The following is a 13,991-nucleotide window of genomic DNA, read 5'->3' as shown; positions in this document are numbered from 1 at the left end:
ATGTTTTTGTTTTGACATCTTCTTTTCTAACCGGTATGGCCGTCTTTCTTCTGCGTGCAGAGCACAAAAGCTATTTTGAAGAACGTTGGTAACCAAACAACATCAGCCTCCATTTACTTCCATTGTACTCACAAAAAAACCACGGAGACATTTCTCCAAATCATTTCTTTTGTGTTCCACAGAATAAAAAGCACATAAAAACAGGTTTTATGGGACGTGATGGTGAGTTCATCACAGAATCTTTATTTCTTTTGGGTGAGCTGTGCTTTTAATATGAAAGTGTCTTTGCCCGTCCTTGAACAAGGTACTTCTGCCATACAATGTCTTTGTGTTCCCTTACTATGGTTTTACTTTTTACAAGAGCTTTTATTGGACGAGCTTTACGGACACTGAGTCACGTGTCTTTTGTCTTGCAAATAGCAGCAGCTACGATGTTTAAAATGGTCTGCAGACGCCGGAAGAATAGAAGATACTCGGACACACACCGGCGCTGTAAAGTTTGTCATTCCATTGACTTCCTCAACATCACAGGAACAAAGTAGGTGTTAAACGACAAACAACTACAACAAAGACATCGCCATTAGAGTGTAACTCTCAACGTAGTTGTTACTGCCGTTTATTTTCATGTTTTGAACAACTTCACATCACAGTTTGACAAATGTGGATCTTTTGTGATATTTTCTATACAAAACGTTGTGACTAAAATCACAAATACAGTGTCCCTAATGTTAAAACCAGCCAACTGTACATCATGAAGAAACATAAAAAAAAGGAGTTCATATATACACAACAAATAATAAAATAAAATAAAATGTATATGTATATGTAAAATAAAATATAATAAAAATGACACAGACTTGTAAATAAGTCAATGAGACAATCTACGTATCCAGACACAACAGTGTTATACTGTGTGGTACAGCGATGAATAAATGACACCATGGTATAGGCCGTACAGAACGGGGAATGTGCAAAGCAAACATACGCTCGTTGTTATTGTAATGTTCATCATTACTGTTTCATAGACGGGCAGGTCCGGCGGTGAGCGTCACAGGACCGTTTACTCAAGAGCTTCTCCATCCTCTGTGAACAGCTCGGCCAGGTCTGCCACGGTAAACACAGAGGCCTCCGAATGCTTCATGGGCGTAGAACTGTGACTGAAGGAGAAGTCAAGGTCAACAAACTGTAAATCTCCAAATAACTCAAGTAGACATTTAGCGTTTACTTCAAGAACCCTTGAAATGATTCGACAGGCGCTGATGACACTTCATATCGAAACAAGGCGGCAGGGAATATTTACAATTTGTTAAAACATTGAAAAACCACACATTTGTGCCATTGATGAAAATAAATCATTTCCATTTCACTTTCTTTGTAATGAATTGATGCTAAAGGTGCCCAACCAATCAAACAGTTTGTCCTCTTGCTAAGACAAAACTCACGTCTTTTCAGCTGTTTTGAGCATGGCCTGCATCCGCTCCTCAATGGTGGACTTGATCAGGAACCGATGCACAAATGTAGGTCTGTAGAAATAAAAAGGCTTTTTAGAAATTGGTAGCTGCGTTTCCACTATCCTTCAAAATGGACAAATTGAAATAGAAATAGTGCAGTCATTACATAATATTGTTTCAAATGACATTTAGAAAATACTGTGTAAATATTGTGATTACATGACACAGTAATAAATGTTTTTCGTTATTGTATAGATGAAAATAATTGAGCTATTTTTCTATACTTTATTCATAGATATGTATACATAGATGCCATATTCAACTGCTTCAGACAACAGACGGAATGGTACATTTCTGTTGCCATCATCACTTACGGTCAAGAAGAGGTTTTCAAGATAGTAAAACGCCTCAAATCTAAATCCTCATATAGTGGTAAAACCTTTCAAAGGTGGGAATACTTATGTTTATATAACTCAATAGTACAGGTGAAGTACTATGTTAACTAATGTCCTTGTCTTATTTTGTGATACAACTATAATTTTTGGGTCTATTCAACAACACGTAACATTTGATGTTTGAGCTTTCCTGTAGCTCAGTGGTAAGAGCATTGCCTTGACAACGCAAGGTTGTGGGTTCGATCCCAGGGGATTGCATTAACATAAGTATAAATGTATTAGATAATGTAATGTTAGTCACTTTGGATAAAAGCGTCTGCCAAATGCATAAATGTAAATGTATTTATACACTGCAGTTAATACACAAACTGACTGGCTTTGACCCTTCCAATATGGCCGCCAACGAGGCGTCTCTGAGTAAACACACCATTGCTTTTATTAATGTTGTTGGAAGTAAAAAAAGAAGACAAAATGAAAAGGGTGGCACAGGATCAGAAAATGCAACAAGCTTATGAGCATTGTAGCTTAATACGTGCTAGCTGCTAGCGACACGGCTATGACCGTAGGACTCCATGTGTGATTGACCAGACTGATACTTACTTGGTCTGACCAATCCGATGCACTCTCCCGATGGCCTGCAGCTCGTGGGCGGGGTTTAGAATGGGTTCCACCAGCAGCACGTGCGTCGCCTCGATGATGTTCAGGCCGTTTGAACCCGTATGTAGCGGCAGCAGCAGGATGTTGATCTTTTCTTCATATTTGAAAGCGCTCAGGTTCTCCTGGTAAATGCAGCCGTTGTTCATTTCATAAATTATTTTCCACTTTTGTCAGTTGTAAAATGTGTCCAAATTCAACCTTTTAAGTTACAAGGTTTTTAACCTTAAAAAAGAATTGAGGTTTTCAGCCTACATAACATGTTTATTTTAAACGTTGTGCTAGCTTCTATGGCTATGTTCATGACGAGAGCCTGGTTTAGTTGTTTAAAAAATAAAACCATAATGTGTTTAAGATATGTTTTTCTGTATATACCTTAATACTAAACAGAACCAACAGAATAAAACAAGATCCTCATACAAGTAATTTTTTATATATAAAAGTATAAAATATTAAAAAATTATAAAGACACAGCAAACTGGACAATCCTGCAGAATTGCATACATATATCAACACAAACCTGAAACTTGTGAATCCCGTTGATTTGCGCAAACTCCATGTTGTTGTCGAAAAGTGCTTTGGCAATGATGTCCAGGACGCCCTGCCACTGTAAGACGAGGAGTAAACGTCAGGTCACAGGTTAAGAGCTCCGCTCTGCTGTTTGATGTAGTAACTCATTTAATGAGAGCGTTACCGTGGAGAACACCAGAGACTTGGCTCCCGGGTCGCTCATCTGGATTTTCTTTAGGACTCGAACCACAGCTTCGACCTTCGTGGAGTGGCTACCCTACGGGGTAAAGAGATTACAGAGATACATTCACGCTGTCATCCAATAAATCATATATAACCCGCCTGAATAACGTCACTCGTATTTGACCTTACTTTGTAAAAAATATATAAGAGGTCTTAATAATAAAAGAATGTGAGAGGATCTGACCTGCACAGGGATGTCCTGGCCCTGGTCGGCGCTCTGAGTGGTGAAGACGTATGAGATTTCTGAATGTGAGGTGGTCTGTCGACATATGGCACACTTTATGGCTCGCCATCGGTTGCCGAAGCTGTACTGCTCCACGATGATGGCGATGCACTCGTTACAGAAACAGTGTCCACAGGTGAGGACGGCCCACTGCACACATATACACAAAAGTCTCTCAATGAGGTTTTTCTCCACACATTGAAAATGCAGTTCATACACACAGCAACTCCTTTTTATTGGACTTTTCTGAAATCAAATTCTTTTGATATTTTTTGGGTAAAATTATTTAAAAACTAGTAGTAGTGAAAAAATTTCAAAGTTTGGGTTAGCCTTTTACAAATTATTTTTCTGAAAGGACAAAGATACGTTTAGTTTTTCATCTTTTCTTCAACATCAAGTAATTGTAGTGCATAAGAAACAGGCAGAAAGCCTTTTTCATGTAAAACAGGAAGTGACATAACTAACACACACGTTTCATTTATTGTTTCACACAGGTTTTACCTCCTGACCCAGCGGTCGAGCACAGATGGGACACGGTTCCGGATTCAGACCACCTGTTGATTTGTCCTGGGACTGAAAAACAAAACTTCATCACTTGAGCCGGTTCTGTTTACGTACAGTGTGTATTGCTCATTTCACAAATTTTACTGGCTAAACATACTTTTAACTTGCTAGCTAATGTCATTTAGTTGTCATTTCTTTTGGGGACTTTATTCTTGCGGACGTGAACCAGAACTTAAGTTCTTGCTTTGAAACGGTCTATACTGTTTCAAGAAACCTAACATGTGGTCTTGAGGAAAAAATAAAAGGACAAGCGTGTAGAAAGAAAATCTATGAGTTGATCGGTCACCTTCTCCAGGTTTGTAAGGTAGAGAAACTGTCCGAGTTTCTTCTGCAGTTGTGATTTGGCGACTGCTCGGTCATTGATCAGCTTGACTCTGTTCTGTTCCACCTGTTCACAAACAAACGTTTTCGAGACATTTTCTCCGTCTAATATCTCTGACACTACATCTGATGTGTGGCTGTGTGCTCATCACCTCGTGTGGTTCTATGATGTGCAGGACTTTGGGTTTGGGTTCATCGGGTAACCTCACACGCAGACGTTCTGTGGCCATGCCCAGCTCATCTTTAGCAGACACGTGATCTCGCAGAGACATCCAGTACTCGTGCAACAGCTGAATGAACACAAAACAGCATTTTCTCATGGAGATCTTTCACAGAACAGATTTGTTTATTCTGGATATACAACAACAAATAAAAACAAACCTTATATTCTTTCTTCCAGGACTCAAAGAGCTCCATAAAGGCGTTTCCCTCTTCTATAAGGCCAGACTCCATGCGGCGGATCTTAGCGAAGGACAAAATGGTTTTAAGGGCTCGCTCTGTCTCGCTGGCCGCCCAGAGACCACGACTGGTGGTGGGGAGTCTGTCGTCTACCAGCCCGTCCTCATCCTCAATCATCTCTTCAAAGATGGCCGTCTGCCCTTTGACCCTGTACAAAACACACAAAGACAAGGTGGTTATATTGGTTTAAATTTCATGCAACTAAATGTATAACTGGTATAACTTACGTGTGAGAGAACAGTTTTGACTCGTAGTCCGTAAACAGTTCATCGGCTTTACAAAACACACAACTAAGAAAGATAAACAAAAAAAATGTCAGATTTGACACTAAAATAGAGAACTCGACTCAACTAACTGTTGTTATGTTGTGAATAATAAGTGACAAACTGCAGTTTCATTCTAAACTTAAAAAAAGATTGTACTTGTTAAGTGGAAGTCGAACAGGTCGCAGGTGGCAAAGTGTCGCTTCCTCGATGACTTGTTGAGACGGCGGTCCTTCCAGCTTCTTAACGGCGTCCTGAACCGTTTTCTGAGATTTCATCAGATCATCCATTTGAGTGCTGAGCAAAAACTGGAGACCACGACCGTCACGAAACCTGCGAAGGAGATGTTCCTTCACAACAAAAACATTTATGTGCAAAACAAGTAACGGAATGGACGCTGGATTACTTGTCTGCCATTGAAAGCTTGTTGGCTTCTTGTTTATAACTGCACGTCAGCTCATTCTGGATCCGGCTCACGAGGTCGTCGTCCGTGGACTGCTGAATGGTTTGCTGTACGACGTCCAGCCACCAGGGGGAGCGAAGATTCACCTAGAGAGACGTTTTTACCATTACAAACCACCTTCTGTGGAATAAAACCAGACAGTGAGATTTGTGAACGGTTACCTTGCGCTTTAGATCCTTAATGTGCTGAAGAACAGGCTGAAGGTTCTGATGGGCTTCAGACACCTCAGAATTCACCTTGGCCATGTAATGCTGTTTCAGCTGTTCGGCCTTTAGAAGAAACACAGATCTGGGATTGATCGGCAAAGCATGATGGGATTCAAATGACACGACATGACTGAAGCTACCTCATCTTTCAGACGGTCATCTCTCAGAGTTGGTGGAATCCCAGGATGCTTTGCACTCAGAAGTTCCATCAGGTTGTGAGAAGCATGAAGCCGCTAGAATTTCAGACAGGGAATGTTAAAGTGACTAAAGTAGATCAAATAAAAGCTCTGCTTTTCACCCTATACATAGTTTAACCATTAACAGGGAATTAAACAATGTTTCAATTATGTGTTAAATTGGGTCTAAAAATGATCATTTCAGAGAAGTTGAACTGAATTAAAACTGAATTAAACTGGAACTCAGGCTGTACAATACTGATATCCAATAAGTTATGATAATGCTTAAAGTTTGTCAAAACTATATAAATTAGATTAAAATATATTTTAAAACTGAAAATAGTATTTTTGTATCATTATAAAAACACATAACCAACATTGACATGCTTTAAGAAAGCATCATATTGTCTTTCTCGACAGTTTTGCATTGACGTTAAACCAGGACTATAAAATATTGTGTTGAAGTCATTCAGTTATTTTAAACTAATGCAATATACACATTTGCAATATTTCTATAACTTTGATATTTCTTGCAGCCTCGAATGTACCTGAAGGGAATCAGTTTTCAGTCTTTCTTTATGTTCTTCAGACGAGCGCAGCACCTCTCTGTACATCTCCGTTGCTTCCACAAATTCAGCTGATAAAGAACATATTGACATCTTTACTAAACATCCACACGAGCTGCTCAAGCAACAGGTGTAGAACTCACAATACCTCTGATGATGTGGATTCCTGCCAGACCGTTGAGAGCGCACACCAGCTGTCTGTGAGCTTCTTCACACTCCACACGACACTTCTTCTGCAGAGACTTCAACAACTCCTCCATCGTCATTGTGCTTTAACAGAAACCAGAGAAACAAATCAACCGACGTGGACCAAATGAACGCAACCACGTGTAAATTGTAGGAAAGTCTCTGACCTTTTCTGAAAGGGCAGGAATTCTCCTCTGACGGCCTGCGGGTGACAGCAGGCCTGACGCAGACGCAGCAGCGGGTACAGTATGGTCGACACCGTACGCCGATCCAAACTGCCCAGCTTGAGCGACCAATCCGAGATCTTCCTCAGCTGGAGAAGAGCATCCTGGGAACAAACCTCGTGCTGACGGTGATAAAAATGTCCCTCCACCGGGGAGAAGTTGAGCCAGTGGATCTCCTCCGTCTGAGGGGGAATCTGGATCTGAAAACGATGTGAAACCAAATCAAACGTGATGAAACATTGATGCTCTCGCTCAGTATCAGATCAGCATAGAATGAACCGCTGACCTGATCGATGACGTCTTTTTTGGCAGATCGCCATAGTAGTTGACTGATGACGCTGTAGAGAGGTCCCGTGTTGCCATGGCGATATGGACGGTAGAGTAACTGATCCCACCAGTATTTGACCCAGTAAGGGTCGACTCCCAAGAACAGTACGAGTCCATACAAATCTACAACATTACATGGAGAATAATGATATACCAAAAAAAACGTATATATGTTAATAATAAAGAATAAAATAATATGAATTTGTTAAAAACAGTGTCAACAACTTCATGTAACTTCACATAAATCCTTATAACAATAACAACTGTCTGCCCACAAAAACAGCATAGTATTTTTCTTAATATTTACTTTACGTAAGTGTTATATTGTATATTATAGTAAATACTCTAATGTGTTCAAATATATACCACAGTCGTCTGTAGTACTAATAATAATGAACTGATAAACTGTAATAAATATTGAAGTAAACTTTAATTTACTATAATAAGGTTAATAACACCACTATCTTAAGATTTTACCACAATTACTACGATACAATACTACATTACATTACGTTACTTGAATTACTTGTACAGCTGTTTTAATACAATTAAAATTGTAAAAAAGCTATAAAAATAAAGTTGACTCGATTTGATTGTACTATTCACTATAACAATTATGTTTACTATAGTAATACTAAAGAATACTACCATGTAATCAGCAAAAACGTTACTTTTACTATAGTAAACACTAGCAAATACATTAATATAATAAATACTAAAGCATAAAACAGTGTAATCAATAAAATTATTTTAGTATTTACTACAGTAAATATATTTGTTCATTACACAATAGTATATTTTAGTATTTACTAAAGGATACTACAGTGTAATAAGCAAATACATCACTATAGTAAACACTAAAGTATACTACGTTGTTATTAACAAGTGTGCTATGATAAATATTAAAGTATACCACAGTACAATAAATAAAAGCATTTAAGTATTTGTTACAGTGGGTGAATGTACATTATCCCACTCATTACACAGCTCGCGCCATAAATAATTTGATACAAAATAATATTTTAAAACATATTGTCTCTGTGAAAATGTGCTCATTTGTAATAAATGTAAAAAAGCATAGTGAAACATATAAATAACATATAAAGACACGTTGTTCAGGTCAAGATGATGACTGACCAATCAGAATCAAGTATTCTGAAGAGCATGTAATATAAAGCTCTCAGGATATAGAGATGTGCTCACCTTCTAAACCTCTCTGCACAGGAGTTCCACTGACACACCAACGATTGACAGATGTGAGACGCAAGGCCATTTCTGCAGCCTGAATACACAGAGATTGTACAATGAATAAAATAAACAACCAAGTGGAGAATAAAGCAATTCACCGGCTGTTAGACGTCTGACATGATGTGATAAACATCCGTTGATTAGACATCCATTGAATCACCTTTGCAGTTGTGCACTCCACCATCTGAGCTTCATCCAGACAGATGCGCCACCACTCCACGGCCACCAGAGGACTCGGCACAGCCATGTATCGCTTCTGTTTGCGGAATCGCCGTCCGTCTATGCTATTGCTGTGGGGGATGTCGACATAATTGAGTTCAGTGCGCAACACGTCGTACGTGGTGATCACCACATCTTGTTCGGCCAGAATGTGTGGCTGGATGAAACCATGTCGCTTTACGCCCTGGTACACCTGTGAAGGAAACACAGACGGGTTAGGGTTAGCACCTAAAAACTGAACGAATGAAGAAAGGAATCAGAAAATGGTCCTACCAGAACTCTGAGGGATGATGTGTGGATGTGGCGGTTTATTTCATCCACCCACTGGTGACAGATGGGGCTGGGTGAGATGATTAGGGTGGCACGGGTGGACACGGGCTTCATGGCCACCAGACAGTGAGGGCAGTAGAACGGGGTGGTCTCCAGGTTCTCCTCTTTATAATTCACACACTCGGCGTGTTGCCACAGCAGACAGTTCAGACACTGGACACGAGGCTTGTAGTCCACCAGACCGAGCTCTCCACAGATGCACTCGAAGCGGTAATCAGACGTGTTGAACGGGAACACAGACGCTCTGGTTGGGGTTTCAGGTTCTGGTTTAGAGATCTCCTCTGCTTCACGTTTGGGTTCATCTTGAAGACACACGGCTGTTTTTTTATCATCTTCATCGCTCATATCTTCTGATGTCTTGTGTTGTTTTGTGTGTGACTCCAGAAGAGATTTTGCTTCACTCTTTAGTTCCTCGTTGAGGAGGGAAGGCTCCACGCCGCTCAGTGTGTCTTCAGAATCTGATGCTGTGGTGTAGGAGGTCATGGTCGCCTCCTTCTCCAGACCAGAAACCCGTCGAGATGTTCTCCTGGGAGTGACTGTTTCTGTTGACTTCTACAAACATTTACAAAACAGCACATTCAAATCCATGCTTCATCCTACTTGAATCTTGTAACCAATCACAGACGTGCGTTTTAGACTATTTATTATTTTATGAGACAACAGGTATGTGCATTAGTTTGTTTATATTAAAGAGACCTTTTCTATTATTAATTTGTTTTAAAATTGCGGTTTAGTTTTTTTATTTGAAATAAAACAATTTTACTATACAAAGAAACGTGAAGCATTTAAGAAATAATGAAAGGGAAGTTGTTCATTTCTAATTTGTTTCAACTCATTTTGTAAAAATAAATCATGAGTAATCAATGTTGTAAATAAATTGTGAATAAATCGCATCGTGAGATCAGAATCATGAGCTGAGTGAATCATTACATCCCTAATAATATTAAAAAAATCTAAATTGACTTCTATTCAATATTTCATTTCACAGTACAAGTGTCGACATTTAGTAAACGTGACTTACACTTGGAGGGGTGGCAGGTTTCTTTTTCTTCTCTTTGTAGTTCTTCCCCAGTTTGAAGGATCCTGCTAACCCTCGTCCTTTGATCTGCTCCACGATGTTCTCACTCATGAGTTTACTCAAGATCTTCTTTATGTGATTCCGGTTCTTTAGGGTGTCATACTTGTACACAGTCCTTAAATATGTCAAAATGGCATTGACTGACGCTCCCTTCCTAACTTTCATCTCTTGTATCGCGGTCAACAACATCTCACGGACAACTGGAAATGAGAAAATGTACACATTCATTTAGCGAAGATCTCAACTAACTTTGACAGACGCATACGTCCTACTATTCATGTGTTCAGATGTTCTCTGGGTTAAATGAACATTTTAATTCTTTTTTTAATGTAAAGTAGCACTTTTTACAAACTTATTGGGACCCTAAAGTTGGATGTCCAGGAGTTAGAATCTCATACAAAGGTATCGATATTCTCACCTGGATATACAATCTTCTCCTTGGGTCTCACCTCACGCTCGATGGTTCTTTGTCTCACTAATGGAGGTGGAGGGACAAAATAATTCACAGATTGTCCCTGCAGAAGACAAGAGATCATTTTGGAAGATGCAACATCATATTAAATTAGTTTTCTGCCATTTTATGTCACATTACAGAGGTACTTCACACATACCACAGGTAACGTGAGAGCGCCGTGCTCCAGGTTCTGACGCGTGTGACACAGAATAAGAGCCAGTACTTCTACAGTTTTCCCGAGTCCCATCTCATCAGCAAGGATCCCTCCGGGCCAGTCGACTCCGGCCAGAGGAAACTCTCGGATCAAGCTGAGACAGAAATCATGATTGTAAAATTAAGCTTTTTTGTAGCTCCACTGGTAAATTATTTTACTAATAAAGCCTTTAATTTACTAATAAATGATACCAGAATTTTATTTGGAGTCTTACCAGCCGGTGTAGGGATTGTAAAAAAGTTTTTTTCCACAAACTGTGACCACCTCTCGCCAAAGAAAGTGCAGTCTTTGTCCTGTAAAACACAAAACGTTGTAGATTTCCACTAAACCTGCTAAAATAGAAGACATCTATAGACAAACTCTTCAATAATAATCATTAACCCTGAGATCTGCTGCTGATGTTCTTCTTCTCTCTCTTCAGCATCCAGTTGACCGCTTGTCTCTGATAGGCTCTCAGAACCGGGATGAGACCCGGGTGCTGGACATCAAAGCTTGGCTCTGCCTCCTCCGTCTGGTGATGATGTCTGACATAATCATACAGTTCCTCGACGTTCTGACGTTCTAGCTCTGTGTCGCACTCCTCCTCCTCATTCCCCATCACTTCTACCAAAACAAGAAAACAAAAGGGATCACAAAAGGACCATTGAAGGATATTTTAAATGTAATAACTATGGATCACAACACTTCTGTAACAACATGAAATGGGTTTTCTATCAGATTTTTCTCTTTGTGTAGCTGACTTACTATTCATGGTGAAATTAATATTGATTGCATGATGTAAAGTAAATATTACCAGGGATGATGAAGTCATAGAAGAACTCCATTAATTTCTGCAGTAGTTGGTTGGCTTTTCTGATTCGCCCATTTCCATCACTGAGGAATTCTGGCCTCCCGATCCCCGAATCGAGAAGAAATATTTTCAACTGCAAGAAATTGAAATGGCGAAAAAATGTGTATATTTTAATATTGTGTTTAATAGCGAGTATTTTGTGGTGACAAAAAAAAAAAATCACATCTTATTTTAAAATAGACACCTTCAGGGATCCATCTCCTGATGTGTGACACAGTTGAATGGTTTTCCTCTTCTGTAGCCAGTCCAGATCCACCAACAATAATCCACCAAAAGAACAATCCACCGGCACAGGGCCGACAGGACCGGAGCTGCCACTCTCAGCCTCATGACAGTTTACATTTAAACTCAGTCTGTCACCTGTTTGCCGAAGACAGAAAATATCGTCCCCAAGTTCAATAGGAATCTTTGGATACAGGTTGAACTCTCCGATCAGGGCATTCCATCCTTGATCCAGAGCAGAAAGGGGCAGTACGCTCAGTTCTGTAGTATCTGGGATTGAATCCTGTGTGGAGCAGCTCGTTTCTTCTTCTGATGGTCCTTCTTCTCCCTGCTGGAAAAAACAATACAAGTTTGATTAGTTTCTAATCAACTGTTTACCAGTAAAACGTTACAGAATTCCTTTATGTAGTGTGTTAAAGGTTTTAGCATTTAAAGGGATTCTATTGAGTCCTTTCCACCAGATCGCATCCCCAATAGATTTCGACACATTACCAGTAGATACCATAGCGAACCGCTAGAGTTTCCATTAAAAACAAAACAATTCCTATTAAAACAAGTAGATCAATTACAATATTCATTAAAAATCAATGGTTTTATGGATGTTGATGGTTTCTATTGTTTTTCAGCAGAATATGTACCTCATGCAGCCTTCTCTCCAGCACTGATCCAGACTGACAGCTGTCAGAAGTTGTTGGAAATGTCTCCTGAATGTCTTTAAAATCTCCTTCAGTTCTTCGATCTTCATGCATGTTCCAGTTCAATCTCTTTTTGGCCTCCTCGTCCACGCGCGCGGGGGGCGCGCGTTTCCTTCTGCTGCTCATGTTGAAATCTGCAGAGATGCTGTAACAGCAAAGTTGATCCTGTGTCACTGTTCACAACGTACACATGTACAAAAACATTACGTATAACTGTAAAGGCATTTACAGGACAAGAAAAAAAAAGAAACAAAGATCTATATTTATATTATTTAGTAAAGCCAGATTCAGCTTGTAACAAACGCCTCTATGTGTAATAGATAAATCATAATAATCGATATAACACCAACGTTAGTGCACTAAGCTGTCTGGTTGCGATCTATAAATAAACCTAAATAACCTACATAAGAACGGATTACTCTGATGGAGTAATTTCAGTGTAAATGAACACAGCATTGAAATAAATATAATAACCCTTTGAGTCAGTCGAGATTATAAAATATCAAACCGCCGCCTTACAATAGGTGGAAACTCACCTTTGATTTTATCTTGGATGTGCTTCGGTCAGAAGCGAAGTTATGTCATAAAATTACTTTTTGAAGGTTCAAAGCTTACAAAACATTTCTATGCATTTATCCGCCATATTTAAAACACAGGAAGTGACGTCAGACCTAAAAGGCGCGATGCAGCGTTGCGCAGATCGATCGGTTTATGAAACAAGTACCGCGAGAGTGAATCGAAAGCACACAATCTCGCGGTACTTCGTTCTCACACACCGATTGGTGTGAACACACACACGTCAATACACTTTAATATGAAGAGTTAACTCCGATTTAATAATGTTGTCATGTTTTATTGTGTTAGTTTGCTGTATAACAAACCAAATGCAGTTTCATTGATATTCTTTGGAATGCACAATAAAACACATGATTTTTGAAAGATGTTAAAAACCGATTTATCTCATTTTGGAACCAAACTTTTCATATTGTAAACACTAGATGTCGCCAAACCCCTTTTTCCTGAAACTCAGGTTGCTGGGGACACAACTTTTACTGGGATAGTTCGGTCTGAGAACTGTCATCTTTAAATATTTTTAAAAACATTCCGCTGGATTAAATGATATTATGATGTCCGCGTGTCATCCAAAGTGTCTGTTTTTATTTTTCAATGGAAGTTTCGTGCTTTTCTTCAGCACCGCTGGAGACTTTCGTCTCTGTCAGTCAGAGTCTCAGCTCATTTCAAAGGTCAAATCTGAATGTATGTGTATATTTGTGCGTGTGTGGGGTGAACTGGTGTACATATGTGTTTCACGATGATGTTTTATATTCAGGGTTATTTTTGTATGGTAATATGTGAATTTAGCAAACGATTTATGTTCGCTTGATATCTGTACACAATACATCAAAAAGACCTTTGTGTGATTAATGTGTTACATTAGTTGTGTATTAAT

The 13,991-nt window shown here is 39.3% G+C and overlaps 1 protein-coding gene across 2 annotated transcripts; it reads right to left on the bottom strand.

The window, feature by feature from the left end:
- Positions 1-580: 580 nt before the first annotated feature.
- shprh (SNF2 histone linker PHD RING helicase) lies at positions 581-13,205 on the bottom strand. 2 transcript variants are annotated; one of them, XM_056768174.1, is made up of 31 exons: positions 13,078-13,205; positions 12,485-12,686; positions 11,809-12,177; positions 11,568-11,697; positions 11,156-11,377; positions 10,989-11,067; positions 10,718-10,868; positions 10,525-10,621; positions 10,050-10,306; positions 8,972-9,580; positions 8,640-8,891; positions 8,435-8,513; positions 7,191-7,354; positions 6,848-7,104; positions 6,643-6,764; positions 6,477-6,565; positions 5,893-5,985; positions 5,708-5,815; positions 5,490-5,632; positions 5,243-5,416; positions 5,048-5,110; positions 4,743-4,968; positions 4,514-4,651; positions 4,327-4,428; positions 3,978-4,049; positions 3,438-3,626; positions 3,195-3,287; positions 3,021-3,107; positions 2,447-2,625; positions 1,443-1,523; positions 581-1,157 (listed from the first exon to the last, which is right to left on the bottom strand). In XM_056768174.1, the coding sequence occupies exons 2-31, from the start codon at positions 12,665-12,667 to the stop codon at positions 1,061-1,063; spliced, it is 4,905 nt and encodes a 1,634-aa protein (XP_056624152.1). In that variant the 5' UTR covers positions 12,668-12,686; positions 13,078-13,205; the 3' UTR covers positions 581-1,060. The 2 variants fall into 2 exon arrangements, with proteins under 2 accessions (XP_056624152.1, XP_056624151.1); XM_056768173.1 differs by having other exon boundaries at positions 12,485-12,714; positions 13,078-13,174.
- Between the last annotated feature and the right edge of the window lie 786 nt (positions 13,206-13,991).

Source organism: Triplophysa dalaica, chromosome 15 (genome assembly GCF_015846415.1).
Source record: "Triplophysa dalaica isolate WHDGS20190420 chromosome 15, ASM1584641v1, whole genome shotgun sequence".
NCBI lineage: Eukaryota > Metazoa > Chordata > Actinopteri > Cypriniformes > Nemacheilidae > Triplophysa > Triplophysa dalaica.
This window is presented reverse-complemented; position numbering and strand designations above follow the sequence as displayed.

Bases quoted from the DNA above. Each gene is read 5' to 3' on its own strand.
- shprh (XM_056768174.1), bottom strand. From the start codon at position 12,667: ATGAGCAGCAGAAGGAAACGCGCGCCCCCCGCGCGCGTGGACGAGGAG. The intron at 11,698-11,808 runs GTGTCTATTTTA...AATTTCTTGCAG, and splicing joins CAGGAGATGGATCCCTGAAG to TTGAAAATATTTCTTCTCGA. The intron at 5,633-5,707 runs GTAACCGTTCAC...ACGTCTCTCTAG, and splicing joins TTAAGGATCTAAAGCGCAAG to GTGAATCTTCGCTCCCCCTG.